The 15,776-nt window shown below is 37.3% G+C and overlaps 2 protein-coding genes across 4 annotated transcripts; both read right to left on the minus strand.

Moving 5' to 3' along the window:
* Positions 1–1,244: 1,244 nt before the first annotated feature.
* LOC145225263 (uncharacterized) lies at positions 1,245–7,265 on the minus strand. 2 transcript variants are annotated; one of them, XM_080091949.1, is made up of 8 exons: positions 7,085–7,265; positions 5,921–6,068; positions 5,339–5,433; positions 4,905–5,071; positions 4,487–4,650; positions 4,068–4,144; positions 3,786–3,995; positions 1,245–2,297 (listed from the first exon to the last, which is right to left on the minus strand). In XM_080091949.1, exons 1-8 carry the CDS (start codon positions 7,193–7,195, stop codon positions 2,073–2,075), a joined length of 1,197 nt encoding a protein of 398 aa, XP_079948075.1. In that variant the 5' UTR covers positions 7,196–7,265; the 3' UTR covers positions 1,245–2,072. The 2 variants fall into 2 exon arrangements, with proteins under 2 accessions (XP_079948075.1, XP_079948077.1); XM_080091951.1 differs by having other exon boundaries at positions 1,246–2,297; positions 4,529–4,650.
* A 1,049-nt stretch (positions 7,266–8,314) lies between these two features.
* Positions 8,315–14,456, minus strand: LOC145224982 (uncharacterized). Of its 2 annotated transcripts, none has more exons than XM_080091623.1 (6): positions 14,129–14,456; positions 12,977–13,143; positions 12,585–12,706; positions 12,124–12,200; positions 11,843–12,052; positions 8,315–10,345 (listed from the first exon to the last, which is right to left on the minus strand). In XM_080091623.1, the coding sequence occupies exons 1-6, from the start codon at positions 14,297–14,299 to the stop codon at positions 10,121–10,123; spliced, it is 972 nt and encodes a 323-aa protein (XP_079947749.1). In that variant the 5' UTR covers positions 14,300–14,456; the 3' UTR covers positions 8,315–10,120. The 2 variants fall into 2 exon arrangements, with proteins under 2 accessions (XP_079947749.1, XP_079947748.1); XM_080091622.1 differs by having other exon boundaries at positions 12,543–12,706.
* Positions 14,457–15,776: the final 1,320 nt, after the last annotated feature.

The raw sequence follows: 15,776 nt of genomic DNA on the forward strand, positions 1-15,776 counted from the left end.
ATCAAACAGTAACAATATTAAATCCCATTACCAGCCAAAGGTTCGCAACTCAATTATTGCGCACACAATGGTACAAAATCTAGTTTCAACTTTTTCAGCATATTTTAATGTGTACAATTAATGTCAAATTGCCATGTCATCAAAAAAAAAATTAAATCAGTGGTTCTCAAACTTTTTCATTATTTTTTCAAAACGGTCCTTTTGCAATTATACCGAGGGGTCGCGGTCCTTTTGCAATTATACCGAGGGGTCGCGGTCCTTTAGCCTGAATTTGTATTTTAGAAAGCCGAAAGTTGACTGCAGGATAATAGCTAGTTTTGCTAAATTGCGCATTACAATGATCCAAAGACAGCATCTGACACCACAGACAAGTCAAAAAAACATTACGATTGTGAGCGAACAATTGCAGTTGGCACGCAATAAAGGTTATTGTTTAGCAATGGAATCAATCCGTTATCAATTCTATTTTGATTTAAACTTATTTAGTGGCACTAACTGACGCCAAATAAGATTATAGAATTATATTAACCTTTTCGCGGTCCCCCCAAAAATTGCCTCACGTACCTCTAAACTTTAGACGACCCCAGTTTAAGAACCGCTGATTTAAACAAAAAAGCATTGTGGTGCTATAGTTCACGATTTACACCAGCCAATTCGTCAAAAGACGTCGATTTAAGTCTGCAATGGAATAAAGTCTGCCCAAAACTTTTTCTCCATTGTTTTGCAACTAAGCCCGTGTGTAAAAGGTTTTATCGCAAATGTACTCACATTATTGATGGTTGGTGTGATTTTTGGGCTTGTTTACCGTCCAAAACTCCAAATAGTAAAATAGCAACAGTAACAAATGCTCTTCTGTTGTGGGCTATCAAATGTAAAAGTTCAAATGTACACATTTGTACTATTGCGATATTGTGATAGTTTAGGACAAACCAATAAATTCTTTCCAGATTTGATCCTTGCAGTGTTTTTACCTTTTGTGTATGTAGATGTTTATTTTATAAAACGAACTTTCGCTTTATATCTTAATTTACTTATTTCGGGCCTTGGTTTCAAACTCCGCTATTTTTGTTGTAATTTCACGATAGCAGATTACATTTTCGATTCTAATTCTTAGGAGGAATTCCAAGTTTATATTAATCGACTTTAGCTAATTTATTCGGCCGAATCGGTCATTTTTGCAAAAATTCGGTTTCAGCCGAATAATTTATTTCGATTCGGCCGAAACCGAATCTTTTACGAACACAAATTTAAAACGTTAAACGTGTCTTTTCTAATTATTGAGGCACCACGCAATCTTTCTAAAGCCCAAACATAACGAAAATCGCGTCAATTTGTATCTTTTTCAACACATTATCGTTTTTTCCCAATGTAGTCAAAAAATAGTAATTCATTGGCAGGTTGCCAATCATGCTTGAGGCAATTTTAAACCCCACAGAACTGAAATTAGGACGAAACACAACTATTCTGCACTAGTTGCCTGGTAAATAAACATTTTTTTCATGTCAAACGCATACTGTACGAAGTCGCGTGACGTCATAAATGATTCGGTTGATTCGACCGAATTTATTCGGCAAAACCGCCGAAAATTCGGTTTCGGCCGAATCGAAATTTAGCCGATTCGGTACAACACTAGTTGCAACATATCAGGAAGACAGGAACATGTGACAACGACACTGAATATGTACTTCCAAAAGTTACTGAATCATGAGAACACATGGAACAGTAAAGTTACACCGCTCGGTAGCATATGTCGCAAAAGCAGCATATAATTTCCATGGGACGAAAAGACATGCTTGCAAAGTTAAAATTTTCCATTACCTAATGCTTAGCCAAACCAAAGTGCCAAAATGATGGTTTGAAAGCACGTGACCGCTTATACATATGTATGTACAACATAATCATAGTGAGAGAGGCCGCTACAACATAAAGTAGAGTGTCCATGCTAATTGTACCAAAAACGTACAAAAAAGTTTTTAGATACACGAATAAGTTTTGAGGATAAAAGAGAAAAGACACAACAACCAAAATCGGCCTAAAAATCGCATTGGAGTCTAGCGCAGTGCAAGTGAATTTCAAACAACCCTAGAAGGAAGCTTCAATAACAGATTTGGTGGCCGATCTTGTTTCTTACGACGAGTTTCGTTGTATAGATAAAGTTTCGTTGGTATTGGCGTCTTTCTGTCCGTTGCACGAAAAGCTTCCTCTCGAAGAAACACGAGATCTTGAGTTCCAAACAGAGCTGCTCTTGCGGCCGCAGTGTACGTGGAATCGTGAATCCGGATTTGGTTCGCCCTCCACTAAACAAAACAGGCCAAAATGATATACATGCGTCTACTTTGCATTTACATAAACAGTTAAATGACGGACAATACCTTCTAGCATTAGGAATGTTACAGATTGTTGGTGTGGCGTTCACATTCATGCCGTTGAATGTAAAAGTTGTAGCATGTACACATTCAATATAGGCCTAGTTATCAAATTTTACAAAAAATATTGTAAGTTTGTTTTCTGATGGCGATCTTAGACAAGGGTTAGCAGTTACACACGCTTAAAACTTGAACGTTTGGACTTTGAAAAGTTAATTTATAAACCGCCGGTCATGCGTCGAGAGAAAAAATGCATTGAAGAATACAAATTGTTTTGTTGCTACTACCATATGGCCTGTTCAGCTTGTGACTTCATATTGACTGTAAAGGTTGGTGTTATGTGGCTACACTGTAGCGGCCTCTCTCACTACCTTTATCGTGTGCTTTCATACTACAGCGAACCGGACAGATTGCCTTCTTTCTTTGACTCTCGTCTTATGCGGCGTATTCGCACATTGTGTTATTCTATTACGATGTACCTCGAATAAACACCTCGCTACATTGGCGACCCCAAGCGTGCAGAAACGGTATTTTTGCAATATGACAGCAGCCACAAACTCAGAGAACGCTGTAACAGTTAAGTTACCCATGTTTTGGACAGCTTAGCCACTAGTTTGGTTTCAGCAAGCGGAGGCACAGTTCGTTCTAAAAAGCATTACAGGAGATCTAACGAAGTACTAGTATGTCGTTTCGGCTCTGGTAGTTAATATATAAGCAGTTGCTGCCAGGCATAATATCAACCTTACAGAGCTCTTCTGGCAAATGTATTTTTGTACCGACGATTTGACATCCTATGTATATCGCCCTTATCAGGGTAAATATCACTGAATGCGCGTAATGCCAAGCACGATAAACAAAGGAAAAAACGCAGACACGTTACAACGCGACGAAAACACTGTGCGATAGCGGGTGACTAAACGTCGAAACGTCGGTATAAAAATACAATTGACAGAAGAGCTCTATAAGGTTTATACCAGTGGTTCTCAACCAGGGCCCATGCCCCCACAAAAAGCAAGTTTTCTTGATCCAAAGGTTTAATAAATCGTAGCACTGGTACGCAGGATTGTAAAGACGGTTTGGAAACTTAAAAAATATTGTCCCTGTTGGTTAATGGTACTAAGAATGTTTGCCTCCAAGGACCCCCTAAAACCATCCCACGGACCCCTTGGGGGTCCGTGAACCCCAGGTTGGGGACCACTGATCTATATTCAGGGTTTTTTACGATTGAGATTGCCATTTACATTTTTTAAGGGGGGCACAGGTCCTACAGGGTTACTTGAAGGCGACCACAAGGACGGTCCACGAAAGGTTGAGAACCACTGGTTTGTACAGTTAATGTCTCGAAACAGTGTGCACTGTCTACAGCTTAACTTTTGTGTATGTTTTTACTTCATGGTAAAGTACAAGCTTTTTTTTTACCTTGGATAGAAGCTCCACGTTACTTCTTGGGTGAATGTGAAGCATATAATTGTTACTTATGTCAAAATTGGAAAGGTCAACCGATTTTCCATCAGCCCACATGTTCGGTCGTTGCATCGAAGTTTCCTCAATGTGAATGGGAAGATCTTTGCGTCTCAACGCTAAACTTCTAGGTCTATGACAGCTGAAAAAGGCCGCACCGTTTCTGATCTATGATTCCATCAAAAAAAAAAACTTTGTAAGGTTTATTTTTTCAAACAAATGTATATTTAGCTTACTGACTTTAGTAAGATTTTTGTATCCGTTTAAAATCTCGGCAAGGAACTTCGCATTCGGCGTGGACAGAATTGCCCCAGCACCTAAAACAAAAAAGAGAAACTAATTAAAATCGTTATTTTTTTAATTCAGGCATAGACGACTAAAATGCACCAGAAACGCAGTTTGTACCCTCTTGGAGTAAACCTCGGAGCGCGAGGCTCTCTGCTAATCAAAAGTAAAGATAGTAAACTTGTCAAACTTATAGAGACAAGTCTTATTTAACACGAGAATGCCAAAAAATCACATAGATTGGTGCAACTGTGGTGTCATGGGCTGCTGTTGAGAAACGCTGCACTACAACAAAGAAAAATCAATTAGCCATACAAGTTGCCTACAACATTGGTGAACAAAGATATTTTCGACCAAGACAAAACTGTCGTTACCAACTGGTATTCGGCTTGAAGATAAACTAAACATGCACATACTGAAGCTTCTCACGCCGTTGAATCCCATTGTGAAAGGATATTGACGGAGAGGATCCAATGACTTGAGAACGATAACATCTGAATCGAGATAAATTCCTCCGTATTTTAGAAGAATTTGAAACCTTGATTAAAAGGTAATGTTTATTTATTGAAGAACAAATCTTTACAATTATTTTAATGTTAATTATGATGAAAATGACAAAATGAAAGGTAGATTTTAACACACGAATAACCTATTTGGTGTTTGAAAAGTAATGTTCTTCTAAATCATTGTGATTGAAATTTTGATAACAATAGCAAACGTTTGACACAACAAACACGTTTGCTATATTGTAAGTGCATGGTCTACAGCGGCTACGTTGAATTAGCGAAATACCTTGCAACGTCCGTTTGGGTCAAAGTGTCAGAAATTCGATTCCCATAAATTTGTGTTGGAGCTTGAAGATACGAAACTTCCAGACAAGGAATTTGAGCAACCAAATTAAACCACAATTCTCCTTGTGGAACAACATCGTTGATGTGAAATATCATTTTATCCGGCTTCTATTTTGACAAAAGAAAAATTTAAAGATTGTCAATTTACAGCGATCTATTTGACCGGTCAATATATTTTTAATTTTGAAAATCAAGTTTGCTAAATTTTCTTGAGTACATTGCAAACGTAAATAGAGAAAAAAAATCATATTTTGGCTTTTCTTTACGAAGTACCCTAACATTTATTAATTTTGTTGACATTTATAAGTGAACTATTGACATGCGTAACTTTTTCACAGATGGAAAATGGCTCAACAAATAGATACACATACTTACGTGGTTGGTTGCAACAGAAAGAATGGATATGTAATGATAATACTCGAGCGTTCCATTCCCAATCCAAACATAATGAACTATGTTTGGGACGAGACCTACAAAGTAAAACGTTTGGAAAAGTTGTAAAGTAAAACGCACTTTTCATAGTTATATACACGGTTGACATGTACATGGAACCCTACATACATCCTTATCAGGACAATCCAAAAAAATCATAACTTACGAAACGAACGTTTTTTGAACATTTTTTTGCATTAATACGAGCCACGACATATTACATTTTTTGCCAGAACCAATGTGTTCCAGCAATTCACTGATCGTAGAAAATACTTCGTGCATCTCAGGACAGCTCAAGTCCAGGTTTACTTTTACTTGTAGCATGGATTTGGCTGTCATTTCACTAAGTCCGTTCCTTGGTATTTTTGCAAGTAAGTTAAGGCAAAATAAGGATCAAGTTTAAAACAAATACATTTTTTTTGAAATATGACAATAAATGTTTCATTTGCCCTTCCTTCAATGTAAGGACAAATCTTAGAAATAAGGACGGTATGACAACCCTGGTTATATTTGATGGCGTTTCACCTTCAGTGTTGTTTCGGCAGGCAGGTTTTTGGAAAGGCAATGTTTCGCAGATAATGTGACTTTTGGCGTTGGCTGGTTTCACGCAGTTTTCATTTTTAATCTGCTTTGTTCCAACTATGGATGCTGACCGTTGGCTAACAGGATTTGTCTAAAAAACATGCCATGTTTGTCAAATAGACTAAAATATGTAGAAAAACAATTAAAATCCAAACTCGAATCAAACAAACTATGGAGGGTCAGATACTGCTCAATCAATTGATTCTAAGAAACAAACTATGGGCTTCGTGTTTTACACCAAACACGGTTGCACTGGTGTAGCCTAGGACCATGCCCTAAATTGTAAAAAATACACATTCTTGGTCCTATAACTTGGTGTTTTAATACAATATGTAAAAAGGCACATTAATTTTGTCCAACTTTTTTGTTCTAAAGCAGTGGTTCCCAACCTGGGGTTGGCGGACCCCCAAGGTGTCCGTGAGATGGTTTCAGGGAGTCCATGGAGGCAAATATGTTTAGTATCATTACCCAACAGAAAAATACAAGTTCAAACTCTTTATCACACCTTAATTGGGTCAAGAACAATTACTTTTTGTAATTGTTTTCCCTATTGTGACAGAATAACACACATGGACAATAAACTTTATAGGACACGTGATGTGTTAAGTTTTAGCTTATAGCAGAAAATTTATCGGTTTGCTGTGCTGACCGCTACAATACAGAAACTTCATTGAAAATAAAAAAACTGTGAAGGTGGAATGCTCCAAAAGCGTAATAAGGTGTATGCAAGAAACGTGAAACATAAAAAGACCTGCGGTAAATTACGTTGGGAGTCCGCAGACTTATACAATTTATAAAAGGGGTCGGTGACTACAAAAAGGTTGGGAACCACTGCCTACAGCAGGGGTGTACATGGTGCATATAAAATATACAGGATCGCTTGGTGCATTATTATCACCACTTGGTTCACCCTTATATTGCTTGGTACACATTTATTTCGCTTGTTAAAGGTTCACCTAGCAAAATAAAGTTGCACCAAGCGATATAAAGGTGCAACAAGTGATCCAAGCGATCCTGTATACTGTATATATATATATATATATATTGGATGCAGTCTACAGGTATTAAATTGTAAAAATTCTATAGAAATTAACTAATGGAACTTACTTCGAAATCTGTGACAACTTTTGAGAATCTCGTACTTTGAAGTGAAACTGCGTTATACACAACCCACACAAAACAAATCAATAAGGCCTTTACCCTGAAACCCTTGTACATTCTGCCTTTTAATCTATAACATTACTGGTACTGTGCGGCTGAAGAACCTAAAACTAATTGGATGGTTGCCCAATGCATTATCCATTGTTGCAAATAATGTCATAACAGGCGCATATCCGGATGTTCTTTTTTAATAGGGTGCTATCAAACAGTAACAATATTAAATCCCATTACCAGCCAAAGGTTCGCAACTCAATTATTACACACACAATGTTACAAAATCTAGTTTCAACTTTTTCAGCATATTTTTAATGTGTACAATTAATGTCAAATTGCCATGTCATCAAAAATAAATTTAAATCAGTGGTTCTCAAACTTTTTCATTTTTTTTTCAAAACGGTCCTTTTGCAATTATACCGAGGGGTTGCGGTCCTTTAGCCTGAATTTGTATTTTAGAAAGCCGAAAGTTGACTGCAGGATAATAGCTAGTTTTGCTAAATTGCGCATTACAATGATCCAAAGACAGCATCTGACACCACAGACAAGTCAAAAAACCATTACGATTGTGAGCGAACAATTGCAGTTGGCACGCAATAAAGGTTATTGTTTAGCAATGGAACCAATCCGTTATCAATTCTATTTTGATTTAAACTTATTTAGTGGCACTAACTGACGGCAAATAAGATTACAGAATTATATTAACCTTTTCGCGGTCCCCCCAAAAATTGTCTCACGTACCTCTAAACTTTAGACGACCCCAGTTTAAGAACCGCTGATTTAAACAAAAAAGCATTGTGGTGCTATAGTTCACGATTTACACCAGCCAATTCGTCAAAAGACGTCGATTTAAGTCTGCAATGGAATAAAGTCTGCCCAAAACTTTTTCTGCATTGTTTTGCAACTAAGCCCGTGTGTAAAAGGTTTTATCGCAAATGTACTCACATTATTGATGGTTGGTGTGATTTTTGGGCTTGTTTACCGTCCAAATTAGTGGTTCTTAACCTTTTTGATGTGGTTTCCCACTAACGTCAATCACCAACTTCGAATTTCCCCTTTGAAGTTATTTTTAAAATCATTTTTTGTGCCCTACGTTAACAAAAAAATATTTAAAAAAATAATAATTTTGTGGAGCGATTTGGTCTGGACCCTACAGGCATACTGCAATCTCATTTAGTTTAAATAGTGCTTCTGTGAGAGATTAAACTTTTTGGAATACTGAAGAGTCTGCTCTGCTTGCATTATTCATTTATTGCATCACAATCAACAAAGGAAAGACTTTTATTCGCGCACAATAGCAAAGTCATTGATGGTGTTAGTCTTGGCTGTAATGTAACAAACGGCCTTTGGATTTGTATGTGTCTTGTAAACCTTACTGAAATTAATCTTACATGTTGTTGCAGAAAATATTTAGTAAAGTAACTTTGAATGGTTAATTCAAAGCCGGATTCGACTCTCGAGCGTGAGTTTGCTCTTTTCAAGCTTACATAATTTCCCTCCGAAAACATTAAATTTCCCACTAGTGGGAAATTTCCCACCGGTTAAGAACCACTGGACTCCAAATAGTAAAATAGCAACAGTAACAAATGCTCTTCTGTTGTGGGCTGTAAAATGTAAAAGTTCAAATGTACACATTTGTACTATTGCAATATTGTGATAGTTTAGGTCAGTGGTTCTCAAACTCGGTTTCGGGGCCGCATGCGGCTCCCAACTATTTTGCGGCTCGCACCAGCCCTCAGAATACCACCAAACATTGCTATTTTAGCTTTCAAAGTAATAATCTTTAGTGATTTTCTCAAGGTTTCGTTTTTTTGCGGCTCCCAACACACTTAAAAAAACACCATTTGGCCCCGACAATAAAAAAGTTTGAGAACCACTGGGGTCAAACCAATAAATTCTCACCAGATTTGATCCTTGCCGTGTTTTTACCTTTTGTGTATGTAGATGTTTATTTTATAAAACGAACTTTCGCTTTATATCTTAATTTACTTATTTCGGGCCTTGGTTTCAAACTCCGCTATTTTTGTTGTAATTTCACGATAGCAGATTACATTTTCGATTCTAATTCTTAGGAGGAATTCCAAGTTTATATTAATCGACTTTAGCTAATTTATTCGGCCGAATCGGTCATTTTTGCAAAAATTCGGTTTCGGCCGAATAATTTATTTCGATTCGGCCGAAACCGAATCTTTTACGAACACAAATTTAAAACGTTAAACGTGTCTTTTCTGATTATTGAGGTACCACGCAATCTTTCTAAAGCCCAAACATAACGAAAATCGCGTCAATTTGTATCTTTTTCAACACATTATCGTTTTTTCCCAATGTAGTCAAAAAACAGTAATTCATTGGCAGGTTGCCAATCATGCTTGAGGCAATTTTAAACCCCACAAAACTGAAATTAGGACGAAACACAACTATTCTGCACTAGTTGCCTGGTAAAAAAACATTTTTTTCATGTCAAACGCGTACTGTACGAAGTCGCGTGACGTCATAAATGATTCGGTTGATTCGGCCGAATCGAAATTTAGCCGATTCGGTACAACACTAGTTGCAACATATCAGGAAGACGGGAACATGTAACAACGACACTGAATATGTACTTCCAAAAGTTACTGAATCATGAGAACACATGGAACAGTAAAGTTACACCGCTCGATACCATATGTCGCAAACGCAGCATATAATTTCCATGGGACGAAAAGACATGCTTGCAAAGTTAAAATTTTCCATTACTTGCTTAGCCAAACCAAAGTGCCAAAATGATGGTTTGAAAGCACGTGACCGCTTATACATATGTATGTACATCATAATCATAGTGAGAGAGGCCGTTACTATATAAAGTAGAGTTCCATGCTAATTGTACCAAAAACGTACAAAAAAGTTTTTAGAGACACGAATAAGTTTTGAGGATAAAAAGAGAAAAAAACACAATAACCAAAATCGGCCTAAAAATCGCATTGGAGTCTAGCGCAGTGCAAGTGAATTTCAAACAACCCTAGATGGAAGCTTCAATAACAGATTTGGTAGCCGATCTTGTTTCTTACGACGAGTTTCGTTGTGTAGATAAAGTTTCATTGGTATTGGCGTCTTCCTGTCCGTTGCACGAAAAGCTTCCTCTCGAAGAAACACGAGATCTTGAGTTCCAAACAGAGCTGCTCTTGCGGCCGCAGTGTACGTGGAATCGTGAATCCGGATTTGGTTCGCCCTCCACTAAACAAAACAGGCCAAAATGATATACATGCGTCTACTTTGCATTTACATAAACAGTTAAATGACGGACAATACCTTCTAGCATTAGGAATGTTACAGATTGTTGGTGTGGCGTTCACATTCATGCCGTTGAATGTAAAAGTTGTAGCATGTACACATTCAATATAGGCCTAGTTATCAAATTTTACAAAAAATATTGTAAGTTTGTTTATTCTGATGGCGATCTTAGACAAGGGTTAGCAGTTACACACGCTTAAAACTTAAACGTTTGGACTTTGAAAAGTTAATTTATAAACCGCCGGTCATGCGTCGAGAGAAAAAATGCATTGAAGAATACAAATTGTTTTGTTGCTACTACCATATGGCCTGTTCAGCTTGTGACTTCATATTGACTGTAAAGGTTGGTGTTATGTGGCTACACTGTAGCGGCCTCTCTCACTACCTTTATCGTGTGCTTTCATACTACAGCGAACCGGACAGATTGCCTTCTTTCTTTGACTCTCGTCTTATGCGGCGTATTCGCACATTGTGTTATTCTATTTAATCTATTACGATGTACCTCGAATAAACACCTCGCTACATTGGCGACCCCAAACGTGCAGAAACGGTATTTTTGCAATATGACAGCAGCCACAAACTCAGAGAACGCTGTAACAGTTAAGTTACCCATGTTTTGGACAGCTTAGCCACTAGTTTGGTTTCAGCAAGCGGAGGCACAGTTCGTTCTAAAAAGCATTACAGGAGATCTAACGAAGTACTAGTATGTCGTTTCGGCTCTGGTAGTTAATATATAAGCAGTTGCTGCCAGGCATAATATCAACCTTACAGAGCTCTTCTGGCAATTGTATTTTTGTACCGACGATTTGACGTCCTATGTATATCGCCCTTATCAGGGTAAATATCACTGAATGTGCGTAATGCCAAGCACGATAAACAAAGGGAAAAAACGCAGACACGTTACAACGCGATGAAAACACTGTGCGATAGCGGGTGACTAAACGTCGAAACGTCGGTATAAAATACAATTGACAGAAGAGCTCTATAAGGTTTATACCAGTGGTTCTCAACCAGGGCCCATGCCCCCACAAAAAGCAAGTTTTCTTGATCCAAAGGTTTAATAAACCGTAGCACTGGTACGCAGGATTGTAAAGACGGTTTGGAAACTTAAAAAATATTGTCCCTGTTGGTTAATGGTACTAAGAATGTTTGCCTCCAAGGACCCCCTAAAACCATCCCACGGACCCCTTGGGGGTCCGTGAACCCCAGGTTGGGGACCACTGATCTATATTCAGGTTTTTTACGATTGAGATTGCCATTTACATTTTTTAAGGGGGCCACAGGTCCTACAGGGTTACTTGAAGTCGACCACAAGGACGGTCCACGAAAGGTTGAGAACCACTGGTTTGTACAGTTAATGTCTCGAAACAGTGTGCACTGTCTACAGCTTAACTTTTGTGTATGTTTTTACTTCATGGTAAAGTACAAGCTTTTTTTTACCTTGGACAGAAGCTCCACGTTACTTCTTGGGTGAATGTGAAGCATATAATTGTTACTTATGTCAAAATTGGAAAGGTCAACCGATTTTCCATCAGCCCACATGTTCGGTCGTTGCATCGAAGTTTCCTCAATGTGAATGGGAAGATCTTTGCGTCTCAACGCTAAACTTCTAGGTCTATGACAGCTGAAAAAGGCCGCACCGTTTCTGATCTATGATTCCATCAAAAAAAAAACTTTGTAAGGTTTATTTTTTCAAACAAATGTATATTTAGCTTACTGACTTTAGTAAGATTTTTGTATCCGTTTAAAATCTCGGCAAGGAACTTCGCATTCGGCGTGGACAGAATTGCCCCAGCACCTAAAACAAAAAAGAGAAACTAATTAAAATCGTTATTTTTTTAATTCAGGCATAGACGACTAAAATGCACCAGAAACGCAGTTTGTACCCTCTTGGAGTAAACCTCGGAGCGCGCGGCTCTCTGCTAATCAAAAGTAAAGATAGTAAACTTGTCAAACTTATAGAGACAAGTCTTATTTAACACGAAAATGCCAAAAAATCACATAGATTGGTGCAACTGTGGTGTCATGGGCTGCTGTTGAGAAACGCTGCACTACAACAACGAAAAATCAATTAGCCATACATGTTGCCTACAACATTGGTGAACAAAGATATTTTCGACCAAGACAAAACTGTCGTTACCAACTGGTATTCGGCTTGAAGATAAACTAAACATGCACATACTGAAGCTTCTCACGCCGTTGAATCCCATTGTGAAAGGATATTGACGGAGAGGATCCAATGACTTGAGAACGATAACATCTGAATCGAGATAGATTCCCCCGTATTTGAGAAGAATTTGAAACCTTGATTAAAAGGTAATGTTTATTTATTGAAGAACAAATCTTTACAATTATTTTAATGTTAATTATATGAAGGTAAACCAATGATGAAAATGACAAAATGAAAGGTAGATTTTAACACACGAATAACCTATTTGGTGTTTGAAAAGTAATGTTCTTCTAAATCATTGTGATTGAAATTTTGATAACAATAGCAAACGTTTGACACAACAAACACGTTTGCTATATTGTAAGTGCATGGTCTACAGCGGCTACGTTGAATTAGCGAAATACCTTGCAACGTCCGTTTGGGTCAAAGTGTCAGAAATTCGATTCCCATAAATTTGTGTTGGAGCTTGAAGATACGAAACTTCCAGACAAGGAATTTGAGCAACCAAATTAAACCACAATTCTCCTTGTGGAACAACATCGTTGATGTGAAATATCATTTTATCCGGCTTCTATTTTGACAAAAGAAAAAATTAAAGATTGTCAATTTACAGCGATCTATTTGACCGGTCAAAATATTTTCAATTTTGAAAATCAAGTATGGTAAATTTTCTTGGGCTTACTTTTTTGGTTGTAGGAAATGGTAAAAAAATTCTAATAACCCTCAAGTAGCAAAATTTAGGAGATAGTTTTGTATTAATATGTGCGTTGATAGCCAAACGAGTTGTACTTTGTTTATCGGAAATAAATGCCAAAACCAATTATACTTTTCGTTTGCAGTTAATGTCTTCAGAGCAATTAGAACACATGGGTAACTTCTGGGACAGTTTCTAGAAAAAATCGAGTAAAACTTGTCCATGGCAAAAAAACAGATTACTACTACCATTACGCATTTACTTGGGTGTTTATTTCCAAATGTTGCACGTTTTGAATGACAAAAACAAATCTAAGTAATTTAAAGCAGCTGTGTAAAGTTTTAGGCCTACTGTACTTTTTTCGGTAATTGACTTAAAAGTCGTTTGTATTTGAATTGTCCTGAAAGAATTTTTGTGGAATAATTACATTCCACGTAGAGAATCCAGTTTACAAATGTAATTTTTTAATGAAAAAGCTTTTAACTTTTAACTAAAATTGCAATTTAATAATTTGGTAGCATTTGACCGTTATGTTGTCTTTTTGACAAGTGTTTGGCCAGTCAATTGACCAGATTTTATTTGTCCGGTCAAATACCCAACCCTAAAATATCGTACTGCAAGTCTGTGAAAACCTTAACATCTCCAAAATTATTTCGTTACAATTTTGAACTTTTTCGGTGCGAACGCAATAAAACAAAGGAGTACATGACAAACGTAAATAGAGACGAGTAAATCATATTTAGGTTTTTTCGTTACGAATCAACGCAAAGTTTTTTTTTTTGACATTTATACGAGAACCATTGATATGCGTTAGCTTTTTAACATATGGAAAATAGTTCAACAAATAGAAACATCTTCTTACGTGGTTGGTTGCAACAGAAAGAATCGAGATATACTGATAATACTTGAGCGTTCCATTCCCAATCCAAACATAATGAACAATATTTGGGACGAGACCTACAAATTGCAAGTTGTGAAAAATTGTAAGGTAAAAAGCACTTTTCATAGATATAAGCAAGGTTGCCATCGACATGGACCTGGTCCTCTGAAAGGACAATCATGCAAATAAATAAATTTTCATCCAAAACGAAACAAAAGTTCATGAACAAATTTTGCCATTTATACGCGCCACGACATATCACATTTTTCGCCTGAAACAATCCGTTCCAGCAACTTCTTGTTCGTAGAAAATACTTAATTATTACACACACAATGTTAAAAAATCTAGTTTCAACTTTTTCAGCATATTTTTAATGTGTACAATTAATGTCAAATTGCCATGTCATCAAAAATAAATTTAAATCAGTGGTTCTCAAACTTTTTCATTATTTTTTCAAAACGGTCCTTTTGCAATTATACCGAGGGGTCGCGGTCCTTAAGCCTGAATTTGTATTTTAGAAAGACGAAAGTTGACTGCAGGATAATAGCTAGTTTTGCTAAATTGCGCACAATGATCCAAAGACAGCATCTGACATCACAGACAAGTCAAAAAAAACATTACGATTGTGAGCGAACAATTGCAGTTGGCACGCAATAAAGGCCATTGTTTAGCAATGGAAACAATCCGTTATCAATTCTATTTTGATTTAAACTTATTTAGTGGCACTAACTGACGCCAAATAAGATTATAGAATTACATTAACCTTAAAAAATCCACACATCCTACGATTTATTTTAAAGGTTGCGCTTTGCCGGAGTCTTCTTCCCACAAATACTTGGGGCTGTTGTTCACACCAAATTTATCCTGGCACAGCCACATTTGTTCCATTTGCCACAAAGCACGAGTGCAACTAACTCGCCTACGTAAAATTTCCGGATTTGTTTCCCGTCACATTATTCTTACTCTTTACAAGTCCTACGTCCTTCCTTTACTTGAATATGGCGATAGTTTATTTGACAATTGCAATACCTCGGACAAACAATTAATAGAAAACGTGCAATACGACTCGGCAAAACTAATCCTAGGATGTATGAAAACCACGTCGCACAATAAAATATTACGTGATCTTGGCCTAACATAGCTTTACGTTAGCAGAAATGTGCACGCCCTGCTTCAGTTTTATAAAGTTTTACATCGCATCGGACCTTCTTATTTGCTTGAATGCGCACCACATTTCGTCAAAGACATGGTTTCTTACGACCTTCGTCATCCACTTAAACTTAACTCCATTCATTGTCGCAGCAATCAAAAGTTTAACTCGTTTTTTTGCAAGTTAACTCGCTTGTGGAACGAGCTTCCACAAGAAATTCGCTGCCTGAAGTCATTTTCAGCATTTAAATTTAAACTTAAAAGACACTTCTTTACATCGGCAACTAATACTTTGCACCTACATGGATTTCAACCCAAATTCACCGCAGTCCATTGCATGCTAAGACTTGGTCACAGCCCACTGAACATAAACCCTAAACATTATCGTCGCTGTGCTTGTAATGGTTTAGAACTGTGGTTCCCAACCTTTCGTGGACCATGGCCCCCTTAAAGTAACTTTTTGGCCTCGTGGCCCCCTTCA

The sequence above is a fragment of the Phallusia mammillata genome, chromosome 4 (assembly GCF_965637545.1).
Source record: "Phallusia mammillata chromosome 4, kaPhaMamm4.hap1.1, whole genome shotgun sequence".
Classification (NCBI taxonomy): Eukaryota; Metazoa; Chordata; class Ascidiacea; order Phlebobranchia; family Ascidiidae; genus Phallusia; species Phallusia mammillata.

Coding starts and splice junctions, on each gene's coding strand:
- LOC145225263 (XM_080091949.1), bottom strand. CDS start 7,195: ATGTACAAGGGTTTCAGGGTAAAGGCCTTATTGATTTGTTTTGTGTGG. Junction 6,069..7,084: donor AAGTTGTCACAGATTTCGAA/GTAAGTTCCATT, acceptor CATGTTTTTTAG/ACAAATCCTGTTAGCCAACG. Junction 5,072..5,338: donor TTTCTGTTGCAACCAACCAC/GTAAGTATGTGT, acceptor TTGTCAAAATAG/AAGCCGGATAAAATGATATT.
- LOC145224982 (XM_080091622.1), bottom strand. CDS start 14,299: ATGTCGATGGCAACCTTGCTTATATCTATGAAAAGTGCTTTTTACCTT. Junction 12,707..12,976: donor ACCCAAACGGACGTTGCAAG/GTATTTCGCTAA, acceptor CTTTTAATCAAG/GTTTCAAATTCTTCTCAAAT. Junction 12,053..12,123: donor GATACAAAAATCTTACTAAA/GTCAGTAAGCTA, acceptor ATGGAATCATAG/ATCAGAAACGGTGCGGCCTT.